The sequence below is a fragment of the Halyomorpha halys genome, unplaced genomic scaffold, assembly GCF_000696795.3.
Source record: "Halyomorpha halys isolate HHAL.00 unplaced genomic scaffold, Hhal_1.1 Scaffold1220.1, whole genome shotgun sequence".
Taxonomy (NCBI): Eukaryota; Metazoa; Arthropoda; class Insecta; order Hemiptera; family Pentatomidae; genus Halyomorpha; species Halyomorpha halys.
The window spans coordinates 241,554-257,583 of NW_027105702.1; the positions used below are offsets into that span (position 1 = coordinate 241,554).

Genomic DNA, 16,030 nt, shown 5'->3' on the forward strand with positions numbered 1-16,030 from the left:
TACGTCCTGAACATTTGACCTGAACATTATATTAAGCAACAAAATGTATTTTTTATCAATTTCAATTTCTCCTAGCGTTGTCAATTAAGTAGAATAAATTATGAAAACATTAAATAAAAAGTGAATATTTAAAATTTGTTCTTCGATTTCAGTTATTAATTACTCTTTTATAAAAACATTTTGGTATCGAAACTATTAGAAGTGAGTTAAAAAATGACAGGTTGTGGACAGGCCAATTTTTAATTGAGTAAATAATAACAAATTAATAGGCCCGTTAGAATGCACTTCAACTTGGCCTTAATTAACTCTTACATTCCCCTCATACTCTGGACAGTCGCACCTTCACATAAGGCTAAAAAGGAACTTGATATAATTTAATCAGTTTTTAAGTTTCTGCCAAACTAAACTTACATTTGCGATTAGTTTTCGGGTGATTGTATGTATACTTGTACGACCAGACGTTGGAAGTGGAAGACGTAAGTGGTAAGGTAATACTCCTAGAAGACTTCTTGCACCGTGTAAACATACTTTTAGGTCATTTATTTTATTTAGTCTACTCTCTAATAGACTGAGTTTGATAGCCTTAATCAGTTGATTAGTGAGTTGATCAGTTATGCAAAAAAAGAATCTCTATGAGATTTTATTTTATTAGTTTTTTTTAATATTACTTCCGCTTATAATTAGTTAGTGGAAATATTGTGATCGCGAAAACTTTCGACAGATTGTTTTTGACTGAAATAAACATTTTGCATCCAAAAAACTAATTATGTGTGTGAGTAAACAGCGTAGCTCAAAAACTAAAAGACGTACAAAATTAAAATTACATAATTTAGGCTGGTGTATGACTGCAATATTATAACACCTTTTTCGTCAAAAGCGACCAACCTGAAGTATCACTTTATGTTATAAATTACATATGGACAAAGGACTGACATGGAATTCTCATTCAAGACTAATAAGACAGGAAACTGCTCGTCAATTCCAACTTCAACATCACTTACTAGACAAACGGTCTAAACTTCCAATCCATTACAAAAGACTGATCTACATGACTGTAAAAATGCCTATCTGGACATACGGAGTTGGGCTTTGGGGCTCCACTAAACCATCGAATTCCTCCCGAATCCAATCCTTACAGTCCGAAATCCTTAATGCTCACCTTGTAACAAATCAAGTCATCAATCAGGACCTTAATGTTCCATGTGTTGGCGATTTGGCCAGAATCAGATACCAGTCCTTCCATTATAAGCTTCCTAACCATGATACACTTTCCAACCACGCAAACCCACTTCCTTCTATCCTGGCTTTTCGTTCATTATCTAATAATCCTCATAGGCCTATCTGAAAAGAAGAGAAGTCTGAAAAGAAGATGGCCTCGAGATATTCTCCTCTAGAAAGGTTATCAATGGGTAGATTCACCGCATGTTTGTATCAAGTATTTTATCACTAACAGCAAATTTACTTTGTATATATTTTTAAGTTGTAAATAACAATAAATAAATTATTAAAAAAAATGTTATCGATTTTACACTTTATTTTTTTTTTCTCAAAAATGGCTCGGGCGATTTTGATAACTCTAGTTATACTAATATACAACTAAATGATCTTTTTTATCAGCAGGGTCTCATGCTCATTGAAATACTTTAACTAGTCTTAAATGACGAATTTTCAAAAAATCTGCCGCAATTCTACCATTATAATTTTTTTTTAAATAATTAATATTTCGCATTCTTAACAATAATATAAATGTTAAAACACGAATTATGGCAGAATTTGATAACTAACTAAAAGAAAAAAAATAGAGAAATAGATACAGCAGTCTAGAGACTGATAAACCGGTGTTTGATCTCTCTTGATCGCATTCACAAGTGTACATAAGGCTTAGTTATATTTTGTTGAACTGCTAAAGTCAATATTCATTATTCGCACCTCAAGAGGCCCTAATATTCGATTTTTTATTGCAACAGAAATAGAATAAGAAACGAATTTTTAATGCAACAGAACTAGAATGCAAAAAAAATAGAAATTTATTGCTTACAATTTTCGCCTTTCAGGGTCGTAGAAAAAAGTTGTGTGATACGCACACCCTTTTTTTATAAGAAAGAAAAATCTTATCTTTTTACGCATAAATTACTTTTATGAATAAGATATACTTTTAAAAGTTCATTCATGGGAATGTAGCGTTGAGAAACTTTGAAGGTAGCTGAGAGTATAGGACTGGCATAATTTGGGACTATTCATGATCCATTGCAAGAGAACAATAGTGTTGCAAGAAACAGAGCCGTAAGGGGCTTGATGATTGATAAATGCAAGGGGCAGAGGTGAATGAAAGGTGCAAAGGGCAAAGGTCGCCTCCCACTCCATCTGCATCTCCGCCCACTACGATCCAGGGCCATATGGATCCCTCGCCAAGCATTAGGCACAGCTCTCATGAAGTGCTACTTTCCCAAAGGAGCGTAACCATTTGTAATATAACCGGTATGTTGCGAATTATGGATTTTGAAAATGACGTTATGCTTTCAAGATTTAAATAGTTATAATGCACGAAAAAATAGAAATTTCTAAATTCAATGGAATTGATTTTATACTGAGATATACTAAAGAAGGCTTTTAAAAATTTTTGTATTAATTTGGAAGTGTTTAGTTCAGTAATATACTAATTATAAAATTATATTTCTAAATGGTTTTATTTACAATAAAATTAATGATCGAATTATTTTGGTATGGATTTACTTAATATTTTATTTTATTTTTTAACTTTTATAAAAAATATCTTTGGAGACAAGTTATTTTGAAACATTTTCACTTTAGCTGTAATGCCTGGAATGTCCGAACTAATCTTTATAAAACTTGATAAAAAAATCCGTACAGCATTCTAGAGATATCTAGAAAGAATTTTTGAATCCCGTGATAGAAAAAAATGACATAGGTATCCTATAAAACTAAAAATCTTTGGAATGATGTATCCTCTTTACTTGCTTTCCAAACAGAATTATTCTTATTCTTATTTATAATTAAAAGTACTCCAAAAATAGAAGCGTGAACTGAACTAACTTTTTTACTGAAGCTAGTTAAAGTTATTACAAATTAACTCCAGTCTACCTGGCAACCTATGGAATAACTCAAACGCAAAATTAAAAAAAAATTGTGTTAGATGTGTCATTATTCAAGCAAAGGAGCATTGTGTTGATTTTCAAACTATGAAAATCGTATGGCTTTAATTTTTTTTTTTTTATTTAGTAATTTACAACGGTACAAAATAATACAACAGGTAAATATGTAGTATGTTTCATATACACTTGAAAATCTTGGGAAGGAACCAACCATTGGTGGTACTTCAAACATTAATTTAAACTAGAAGGTCCCGTGGCCATCTTCTTTTCAGACGCCTCGGAGGATTATCAGGGATTGTTAAGGATGAAAGATTAAGAATTAATGTGTTAGGATGGTTAAGGAGTTTGGAATAAAAAGACGCATATCTGTTTTGGGTCAAATCTGCAACGAATGGGATGTTAAGGTCTTTATGAATGAGTTTATTTGTGACGTAATAAAGAGCATCAAGGATTTTACGTAGGATTTTGGATTGTAACGATTGGATGCGGGAAGAATTTGATGGTTTGGTGGAGCCCCAGAGCTCAATTCCATATATCCAAATTGGTCTGATTATTGTAGTGTATACTAATTTTTTGTAATGAATGGGAAGTTTGCTTTAAATTTAATGGACTAAAGAGGTAATATACCTTAAGCTTTGATATGATGTAATACAGCATTACTAACAAGAATAGGAAATAGGAGTTAAACGACTCTATCACACACACACAAACGTGTACATACCACGTTAAGTTTTAAGTGTTGTTATGTGATTTTTAATGGTTAATCGTCAATGATTAAATTAAATTTTATTTTTAGAATATATTGGTTTACACTTTCGTGAACTCTTGCATTTTATGTTTCCTTCTTCTCTTTTATTCATTTGAAAAATGTCATCATTATCATGCTCATTCGCATAAACAATATAATATGAAAAAAATCTGTTCAACACACAAACTGCGTACTTTATAATGGCTGTGTTTAAGTAACAGTTTACATAATAAGTAATTACGTTGCTCTATTGGAATGTATCAAATCACTTTTACAATTATAATTCAGCTATCTGTAAACTTATGTTAACCCTGAATTGTACCCACTGAAATTTCATTGCTTTTTTTGTGGATCAACCGATTTATGTGCAAACCGCTGTTTGAATAATTAGAGCATAGATAGAATTGGATATATTTTTTTTTTTCTTTTTTTTTTTAAAACAACATGCATCTCAGAAGCGAAGATAATAAACATATTTTTTCAATATTTTGACCACGATTTGTTCTCAACATTCCCTATATATTATAACTGTGTAATTTGAGCAATGAAATCTATGGTTAAGTCTTTAGTTCAAAATATTGTTATTTAAGCACGAACAGACTGACTGAAAATATTTTAAATAATCATTTTCAGGATCTTAAGGACGACTTTTTGTCTAAACATTCATACTATCTAATTAAACATTTTGAACCATTAAATATAAAAATTGGCTGAGCATCTCATGGCAACCAACGTTGTAGAGGTCTTAGAATGAGGTTTGAACCGCGCCTAATTCGCATGAGCAATCTACAAACGGTTCCTTGGCTTTAGATTTCAGGACCCAACTTATGTTTCGTAGGAATGTTCTTGGTTATTAAAGTACGCAAGAAAATATATAAAAATTCAATTTTCACAATCTGAAAAATTTCATATATACTAGATTTTAACCAATTTGGTGCATATGAATCCGCCGTGATGCCGAAAGATGGCGGGAAAAATTAAATGTGTCTAACTGAAATTTCCGAAATCTTCTACAACTTTTTTTCAGGTCTTATTTCTTATATATTGTTTTAAAACCAATATAATATTATTCAGAGTTTTCTTTAAATTTATTAAGATTTAATCACGACACAAGATTGTGTTAATGATTTTGAAAATAAAAATTAAGATGGCGGCCGAAAAAATAATTTTTTTGCGCTTCGATTTTTCTAGACTTTTATTATTCCAGAAAGATATTAAAAAGGAACAAACATGTCAAAACCCGTCCTTTCAGGAGTCAGTTCCATCAAAAAACCTACGAGTACATCTCCTGTCCTGATAATGCTATAAAGTCTAAAAGATATACGAACTTTGTTTTAGGTATTCCAATATTATGATAGATCGACCCCGGGTTCGAATCCGGCTATGATAGATAATTATTAATTCTGTTACTGTAGCCCTGAGTCAACCTGGTCTGTTCGGGAGGCCAGTGGGGTCCATCCAGCCTCATAAAGTGGATAGCTGAGTACAAAACTGTTCGAGGGGGGTTTATGTGTTTTATAAGTATAGATTTCTTAAAAAAACTTTTGCATTCAAATATGATGTGAATCTGTTAACTCTATTACTAGCTATATTAGCTCTATTACTAATGTCTGAATGTATATGCAAGAATATAATACTATACATAAAAAAAGATAAATAAATTAATTATTTTATCTTAGTTACCTAAATTGTTTTGGTCTTCACTATAATTTTTTTAATGAAAAAATAGTATTCCAATGGATGAAAAATAAATGGGTAAAATGTGGCTCAAGTTGAGTGATATTAATATTTCATGTTTCTTCATGCTCATATTGAGTAACGAACTTGCCCTAAATAAACTTGAAAGTAATATTTGGTTAAACTTTGCCTGCTTTAGAGGCTAATTAATACGAAATAATTTATGATGTAGGCTTACTTTTTGCCAGGATAAGGGTTGGCTCTGTACCATAGACCCTCTGGTGAAGTTTACGGCTGAATTCTTTACTGAAATCACGATGTGAATAATGAAATTGGAAACTTGCATCAGCCTTACAATAAAAAAAAAATAGTGTGATATACATATTAAGTAATTTTCAGAAACCATATTTTTTTTTTAAGCTGAAAAAAATTCTTTCCTATATGACAGTAAAAACTCACTATTATCATAATTACCGGGTAAAAGCGAAAACATTCAAACTATGTTTAATTATGAGTTTTTCATTATTCTCGATTGCTTTCTGTGGTGGTATATGTTAGATGTTAATATTCTAAACTATTTGGCTTTCCAACGGTGTATATTACTACTCTTTTTTCGGAAAATTTGTTTTCAAACTGGAACAAACATCTCTACTTTTATCGAAATCTTTTCATAATTATTTGGATAATTATCTATGCTTCATTATTATTAACAATAAGAGATGGTGCGTTATTTCAAATTGAAACAAAATTAAATCTTCTTTAGAGAATGGTACTTTGAAAATTCGGAATTAAGCTCTGTCAAACTATTTCCATGAGGATAACACTTAGCTAATCTTAGTGCATACTTATCGGTTTAAAGAGTTAAATGAAAATTTTAAGTACCCTTTTTTGAAAAATGGAACAAAAATGTAAAATCGATGATAAAATATATTTTAGCGATTTCGGTAAGTAAACATTGCAGTAATACCCTATGTTGGAATCCAACATCTTTTCGTTTTTGAGCTAAGCTGACCACACAGAACATTTAGCACGACCTACATGGCATCTTGCTAACCAATGTTTCAATCAGAGTTGTTCAAAGATGCTCCGATCAACAAATTTTGCTTAAACCCTTGTACGAGGCCAAAAAAAGATAATTTTTGGGTAAGATAATGTTAATAATATATCCTTTGTCCTATAGATGGCATCGGAGTCGTACAGCCCTTGAAGATTATCAGAGTAGGCACTCCCTGTTCTCATGCGGGAATCTAATCTGCACCGTTGTCTTCTTGTGTATCCTAAACATTTTTTAATATGCGAGTCATATTAATATAGAATTTAACAGAGTTAAATATATATTTTATTAATGAAAACATAAATTTACGAAGGCATACTATCTCTAATTTAGTATTTATTTGGAAAAAAATTTATATTAGTTTTAAAGCTGTTGATAAAAATTTTCTTATCTCTGCCAATAAAAATATTGCCTATTTGAGACTTTACATTTTATAAAGAGCTTATGAAATATATTTTTCTCCATATTTGTAATGTAGTCTTAAGTATTTGCCATTTTATTGCGAAAACTAGTTTTATGTTCTGGTCATTTTATTTTAATTATTTTATTCCTTTATATATATATATACGGCCATAATGTAATCTTTATTTATTTAAACTATAAATGATTTAAAGTCGACTTGATTGGATAGACGACAAATTTTCCATCGGACAGTGGAGTGTTAGTAGTCTTGTTAAATTTTCTTTTTTGCTGATACTTAATAAAACAGGGGAAAAGGATACGCTAACCAAATACTTGTTATTCTCGGTAGAAAGTAACTGCAAAGTAGCCAGTATGGTTGCGGAAAAGTTGGGCGTGCTCCTCAACCTCGGGTATACGATAAAACTTCCCCTGGAAAACTTTACAATACAATGAGAACTTTTAATAACAGAGGAAGCTGAGCTAATGGGAATATTACGGTAAATATAATGTTGGTTGGGCTAACAATTTTGGACAAATACAGTATCAGTATAGAACAGAATAGAATATAAAAACTTTATTCTGGGACGGTCTTTTAAGAATAACAAAAGTTAAAAAATCTGGCCTAATTAACTAATATTATAAATAATTAGATAACTAAAACTTTAGGTATAGCTAAGAATTTATAGGAAGAAATTGAAATATTGGTTAAGCAACTTGCAACTTAATAATAATAATAAAGAAAAAGAAGAAAAAATATTCACATAACTTATACATTAATCGTTGTAAATGAGTGGTGTAAGTCACTAATTAAGACATTTTGGATTAAGTTCATAATCGTTATCATTAGGCATTGTTATGTTTGATTCTACTCCCATTCCTGTCTCCTATTAAACTTTGAGCTTTGATCCGTTCTATTCTACTCATTGACAAATCTTAATCGTTAGAGTAATAAAATTAATTTTTTTTATGTATTTAAAAAAATGTGTTTCATCCTGTAGTACTGAGGGAAATTAGGTAAGTAAACAAAATAATGTTAAAATAAATTTTTGTTCAATTGACTGTTTTTCTATCATTATTTAGAAATAAAATTTATTGATTGTATGCTATTTTGGAAATATTAATTATTATTATTTTTTTTATTTATCTATTTATTTGTAAATATCAATACAACTGTATAAAAAATACAACAACAAATTTGATCATAATGACATAATGATAATGATATGATACAGCATGGAGAGAAACTACCCAGTAGTAAAACTCTAAAAACATTTTACAATATAAGGTCACGAGAACATCTTCTTTTCATGCCCCTTGGAGGATTCCCAGGGATGGAAGAGGAAGCAAGGTAGTGGGTTTGGGTGGTTAGGGAGTTTATAATGAAAGAAATGATATCGGGTTCGGGCTAGATCGGTTATATAAGGAACATTTAGGTCTTTATGGATGGTTTTATTAGTAACAAAATAAGGAGCATTGAGGGTTTTACGAAGGATTTTGGATTGTAAGGATTGGATACGAGAGGGATTCGAAGGTTTAGTGGAGCCCCAAAGCTCAACTTCGTATGTCCAGATGGGCTTTATTATTATCATGTAGATCAGTCTTTTGTAATGAGTTAGAAGGTTAGACCGTTTGTCTAGCAAGTGCTGTAATAGTCGGAATCTTCGTGCAGTTTTCTGTCTTTTCAGTCTTGTGAGAGGATTCCAGGTCAGTCGTTTGTCAGGGTGTAGTCCAAGATAAGGAATCTGTTCTACAGGGGTAAGAGCCACATTGGAAATATTAATTTAAAAAAATATATTAAATTTTAGTAGCTGAATAAGGGTATTTAGTATCCCGCAACTCTCTAGGAAAAATATAATAATTAAGAACAACTGAAACGTTGTAATTGTTTATTAATGATGTAAAATTAATAATTGACAATAGGAAGAGTACCTTTTTATTTACAAGTTCTAATCACTTATAAAGTATTTTGTAATCTTCCACTCTTCTCTAATCATAAAACACTATCCTAACATAAAGGTCAGATGGTGAAATTAGTTATTATCGTTCTATTATTAGTTTATAATGAGATAAAACATCATCTTTTAGACATGGTGATATTACAATAAATTAATGTTTGGAAAAGACTGATCGGGAATCTGGCAGTGCAGAGGCCGGTAGGTCCTTGCAATGTGAGGGTGAGGTGCAATAACGTGACGTCGCCACGTGCACTCGAGCTGTTACGGCGCCTTCCCTCGAAATAACCATTTCTTCGCCAGGTTCTCGGATCTGGGGATTCCGGGATCGGTCACAGCATATTTATCACAGCAGGGCTTGTATTGGAAGATCACGTTTATAAATGAATTTTGTGTTAAATCGAAACTAGGTGGGTGGAAGATATTACAAAAAAAATATGCCATTTATACATTTAGTAAACATGTTTAATTTATTTTTAAATAAAATTGTCTCTATTATAAACCACTTTACGTACATTGTTTGTTTTTTTAGTGGAATCAACTTTTTATTATTAAAGAGAATGTTATTTTTCTTAAATACCTTAAAAATAAATCTTTTCTTAAACATCAAATTATGTATTTTTTATATAATAGGCTCCTAGAACAATTACCTCAGCAAATAAAAAGTGGATAGGCAGAATTTCATCACTTCTGGGAGTTATAGGTTTGAAAACATATTTTTACATGTTGACTGGAGTGAAGATGTTTGAAAATGGCCAATCGAATAGGTTGAAAAGTTATAAAAATGTGAAATATATATAGATATAGAATCTGCTTTTGTTATTATTTTATATTTAAAAAAGTGTACTTAATGTGTAGTTCATAAGTCTTTTCGATTAATATTTAAATATATCTCGAAATCATGTGGTAACTTGTTCCTTATACTTTATACCCTCAGTGATTCATAACCTGAATTAATTCTATTTTATTATTATTAATAATTCAATTTGGTAATAAAAATAAAAAATAAAAAAGGCCATTCTTTTCAATAAAATAATTATTAGAAATTCCAATGTAGAATTGATATGTTAGGAAATCATTATTACAAAATTGATTATCAGTATTAAATTTAATTCCTTCATTATTAGAAAATATAATTTTTTATTGTAGCGTATGGTACTAGTTGTAGATTTGGTAAAAAAATCTCCGTGAGTCAGCCCTGTGGGTTCAGGAGTCCTGCGAGGTCCATAAAGCCTCATTAAGTAGGTAACCCTTGATTGGCTAAACATATGCCGGTTATGCGTTGTTCTAGCCAAATCACCTCCTTGCACAATCGTTGGTCTAGTAACGGAATTTCCTAACTACTTCACCCTGACCCTTCCTGGGCTATTGCGGTACAGATTTAATTTATTTATTTATTTTTTACTAACTCAAATTTATGACAGTAAGTAAATTAAAATTTTGAAATGCATTTTAATAAAGCTTAAGTTTTATGTTCAATTTGGCTTAAATAATCGAATAGGTTATATATTTAATTTAATTTGTTATTTTATAAATATCTAATAAAACTACCGTAGTGTATTTAGTAAATGCTTATTTAGAGTTTATTAATAGTATATACAATAATAAATCGTATATCACATTTTTATTAAATACATAATAAACATATTAAAAACTATATAGAATAAAGAAATTGTTTATTTGATTAGTCGTGATATAACTTATTAAAGTTTAAGAAGTATATTATATACTTCTACTTCCTATAGTTTTAAGTATATTTTTAGTTGCTTAACATAAATTAATTGGATAAATGAATGAAATAATTTAAATTTAGTTTCCTCGGATTTAACAGTTACTGATTCATATAAATTGATTATTATTATTTAATATTGTAAAGTTTTTCTAAATTAGATCTTATGAAACATAACTGTTCTAAAGCCCTACCTGTCCTAAGTAAATAAATGAATGGTGCAAAAAGTTATCATAAAAATTATCATTATTTAAAAAGATCATAAGAATTGTATGGGTTCGGCCCCTTAGAGACAACCATTTTGCCAGGTAGAACAGTCTTGTAGGCTTGAGGAACTATCCCTGAGTTTTATTGTTCACAACCTGATATTACATTTTGTTACATTACCTGTTACCTACTGTAATACCGTAAAAATTACCACTATTTCTTATATTTAGGAATATTTATCTTTTAAAATCTATACCACTATAATCCATGAAGGGTACTTTGTAAGGAAGTACTGTTACTAGACCAAAGGTTGTGCTAGGAGGTGATTTGGTCAGAATCACGTTCGACCGCCAGATTTTTAGCCCAATTTAAGAGGCTTAATTTTTGGTTTTAATTTTTAGACGAAAAATAAAAAAAACGGTTTAGTTTAATCAGGATGTATAATGAATCTGCTTTATTCTCATGTTAAAAAAAAGCTCTACAGGAATGACACAAGTTTATATTTTTTTGTAATTATTTGTGTTTTCTCACCACAATATGCGGCGACAGGAAATATTGGTTCTATTTGTTGAAAATAAATTAGAGGTTACTTTGAGCTAAAAAATATTTATCGATGTTGTTGTATTATCACTGTATCTTTATTTATTAACACATTAGTTAATAATATATATATTATTTATTTATTATTAACTCATGTTTTTCTTTTTTTAATGCGTAGTTGTTAAATACAACCATTGTGTAAGTTAGATTTATAGATTATATTTAAAAAAAAATATTCATAGAGAATCCATGAGTTCGATTTACGTTTTTGTTTTAAATATTTTGGAACTTTTTTCCCTTCACTTTCTGTTTCAACCGAAACATTAATCATTCTTTTTTTTTTTAGGTCTCGTAGAACCTCCACCTTGAACCATCCATTCTTAAAAGCCATTAACTTTTTTATTTCCTATAGCTTTTTTATTTTCTTAGGCTATAGAGTTTCACTGAGATCATCATAATAAATGTGAAAAAATAAATTTTATAAAATAAAAAGTTAAGGATATAAATAAAAGTCGTCTTGGAGGAGGATATAAAAAGCGTAATGTTCTGCTCTCACTGCTCACAGAGTTTTCCGGCAGAAAGTATTTAGGCTAAATTTAGCGGATTTATTTTTCACTGTTGGTTTCGAAGATGGCATTAAAAAGTTGACCATTGGGCCCAATAATAGTACGCAGATTAGAACAAATATAAATCTTTGTTGGTGTTATATACGGAGACAGTAATTCTCTTTTTTTATCTCCTAAAGAATAATACGACGATTGGTTTTATTAAAAAGATTGTTTCTTCGTACCAGTAAATAAAAACAAATTATATAATGTTTAAACTTAGCATATACAGTTTAGTTAGAGAATTATAAACTATAATATATGAATATAAAGTACATTAAGAGGTTTAAAGATGAAACATGAAAGACAACAAAGCCATATTATATGCTATTTAAATTTTAGATATTCATATTATATAGGTAAAGTCGCTACATTTTTGGTTATGTTTGATCTTGCTATAACCAGAAAGTGTATAGCGTGTTTTTTTGTAACTATATCCAATATTATATTGGAAAATAAGTATTGATATTTACAATTGAGTCTATACCTTATTTATATAAGATTTCATTTTTAAATAATAAATATTATTATAATATTTGGAATACCTATTTTTCATCCTTAGTATTCCTACTCAGTAATAACTATGTGGTGATCAGATCATTTAGAACCTGATATGGATTCGAACTTTAAGAGGCTGAAGGTACAACATAAGGGAGTTTAATGAAAATAAATTTATGTCACCAGGTTTGGATCTGATGAATATCCCAAAACTTCTTAACGAGAATTGTTTTGTCTGAATGATTAGTTAACAGAGAAAGATTTCGATCTGATAGATATAAGCATTCTATATTTCAAGTTATCGGAACATTAGAAGTTTTCTCCAAAATAAGGTCGACTGCTTGGAATCACCTCGTATCATTGATTAAAACATCAAAGTAATCTTTTATCAATATTATTTAATGATATTATGAAGGTACTTACCTTGCACTGATGGCACTGGAATTTAACAGAGTAGGGTTGGGGGCAGTCGAAACGGACCAGGATCTGCGTGAACTGTTCCACGATTCTGCTGACAGTGTCCTCCTGACCGTGAGGCTGGAGCCAGGGGGGGCAGGTCTGATTGTCCGCGGATGTCAGCATGAAATAGAGCCAGAGCAGGACTGGAGCGAGGGTACGACTATATGGCATGGTCCAGCCCGGGCTGCCGTGATAATACCACCCGCTTCAAGCCTAAGCCCCGACTCCGGCATTTCTGCTGAATCCTGCAAAGAAAACAAAATGCGTTACTTATTTTCATTTGGGATTATAACTCTTAAATACATAATTGTGAAGGAGTTAGAAAGCGGGTAGGTAACTTATTGGGTTGGGTGACAGTCTGCATCAAAATCGTCAACGGATTTAGGGGAAGAAACCTATGGCGTGTTCATTGATTGCCGAAGGTGGATCTGTTCTAAAACAGAGGTGAAATTAAGAAAATAAGGACAAACTGCTAAGTCGGAGATATGTTGTAGTAGGGGCAAGATAATCCTATCTGGATAAGTCAGGATGCAAGAACGAGTGTGACATATAAGGGACATATTGCGCAAAGACAACGGAGCTTTCGTCTAGTTAAATAATATCTGAAGAATAAGAGCTTCTCTCTAGATATGAAATTATTCCTGTTTAAAACAAATATAAATCGTGAAATATTTAAATTAAAGATAGATAATAAGCAGACAAAAATTTGTAAACACTCAGACTCTGCTCTGAAGGCTATAAAAACCACCTTTTCACTAAACTCATTTGTAGTTGAAATGCTAATATATTTAAAAACATTGGAAAGTTTTAGAGGTAAAGTTTTTTTGTGGTTCACCGTCACAGAGTATTCTGTGAAAATTCATAGGAATTTTTTTAATTTTTTTTTTACAAAAATAAAAAGATAAAAGGCGCATAAAAAATGGCAGAATATTTAGCTGAGAATTGTAGAACCAAATTTATTGCCCAGTGACACATCGGCAGTTTACTAGAAAAGGTATTAGCCTTAGTATAATGTTGGTAGTATAATGCATACGCGTGAGTATCTTACGACGAGGGGGACTAAGTGGTGTAATGTTAAACGATATCACACAACCTGACAGTATGTGTGCATGAAAATGAACGGGATGAAGTTGGACTGGAGGCAAATAAAATTAATAAATTAAAGAAACTCTCAGTATTGCTGTATTCTTCTGAAACTTGGAGGATCACTAAAAGAAATATGGGAAAACTTCAAGTATTTGTTCATACATGCTTAAGGAGAATATTTGGCCTGAAATTATTTCCAATAAAGAAATGAGACAGAGGTCTAACCTCAAGCCTATGGCCAAGCCAAGGTAATGGAAGTTGATAAGTCACACCCTAAGGAAGCCTGAAAATGCTAAAGAGAATAGATACCTGGAATAAGCGAAATAGGAGATGAGGGAGGTTAACGAGTTGCTACGGCCATGGAGAGAAATGAAAGCTTGGAGAAAACCGATAGAGATCAGCGGACAATTCGTGACTGCCTTTACTCCAATGAGATTACTACTACTACATGGACACTATTGCTAATTATAATATCCATTGTCAACTGTTCCTAAGCATATTAATTCAAATATGGTATATTATCTAAGACTTTCCGATTTCTGGTAATACATGTATCAGACGCGCAGAGACTGGGCGAGAATCGACTAAATTACTAAATAGTCGTGGGAAGTGTGAATGAAGGACACTGCACTAAACCTGAAAGTCTAGTTTGTACAGTTGAATGTCTGAGAGGTCCAAAAATCACGAGTTCGTACCTAGACCCGCTCGGTGTAGATGGTTACTTGCTTGGTAGTATCGCTGGCTTGAATAATGGTTTGATTTTTCTATTTCTCCCTTTTTTGTTACAGAGAAGGACTCATGGGCCAGAGTAGCTCAGAGTTACGGTATGTTATTTTTTGGAAGAATTTTTCCGAAGACCGCTTTTTTATGTATAAAAAAGGGGGAGAGAGAGGGATAGATCCTAGGCATGAAAGAGCGAGGAGCGTTAGTAAATGTAGGTATGAGAGAGTGAGTGAGAGAGGGAGAGAGGGATAAAAATGGTACAATAAGAGAAGAGCCGCGAACACCTGGCGATGGTGTCATTAGGGGCACCCTTCTCTTCAAATCGATCCCATCAGCTTGCTCGGAGGCCCCACTCTACTGGACATATATAGCCTATGTCCTCGGGGCTTATATTATACTATATGTCTCTTTGATATTGTTTTAGTTATAAATAATACCTCGTTTTATGTCTCGTTTCGGTATAATATCAAATAGATTTTAGTAAATTCATTTTTACAAAATATCATATTTTGATCATAGTTTGAAAATCCGTAGCTCTAAGGATTTATAATTTTTTGTAATTATTTTCTTTTAAAGAAAATAAACCCTTATTACTTATTTTTTCCTTTATTTCAATCTTCTGGACCATGTTTCGTACAGGTTGCCCATTATCTAACCCATCTAAAAAAATTGGTATAGTTAAAAGTTGAAGCAATATCATAAATAATACACTTTATGAAATGTTATAGTTCAAAAATATCAATTTTAGGACTAATGTTTTTACATAAGTTAGTACTCATTAAAAATCTCTTAAAAGGAGGATGTAAGAAATTAAATAGTTGAGGTGATTACGTACAAATGTAAATACATACAAACATTGGTTTTTTTTTAATATTCATATTGTTATTGCATTCAATATAGAATGTGTGTAATATAATTATGAATAACGTAAGTATAGTAACAAGCTACATGTAAAGGTTGATAAGATCTAACATCTACAAATATTAAAATTTGTAAGTGGGCCAGATAATGGACAGGTAGCCCAGAAGATTGAAATGAAAGAGATAAGAAGATGTATAGGTTTCGTTCCTTTGAAAAAAAAAAATAAAAATAAGTACATGTAATATGAAAGTTTATTTTTTTTTAATTAATTGAAAAATAAAAATGAGAATATGTCGAACTATCGAACGCTCTAAACGAACATTCCAAACTTTTTCAATTTTGGGTAATTAACTGATGGCAATAAGGGTTATATATA

General features: G+C 31.1%; 1 protein-coding gene across 1 annotated transcript in view; it reads right to left on the reverse strand.

The window, feature by feature from the left end:
- Mid1 overlaps positions 1-16,030 on the reverse strand; it is a 154,199-nt gene that overhangs the window by 78,828 nt on the left and 59,341 nt on the right. Inside the window, exon 2 of the mRNA XM_014433540.2 lies at positions 12,949-13,229. Within this exon, the coding sequence (XP_014289026.1) occupies positions 12,949-13,155 (207 nt within the window). The 5' untranslated portion in view covers positions 13,156-13,229. The remainder of the gene's footprint in view (positions 1-12,948; positions 13,230-16,030) is intronic.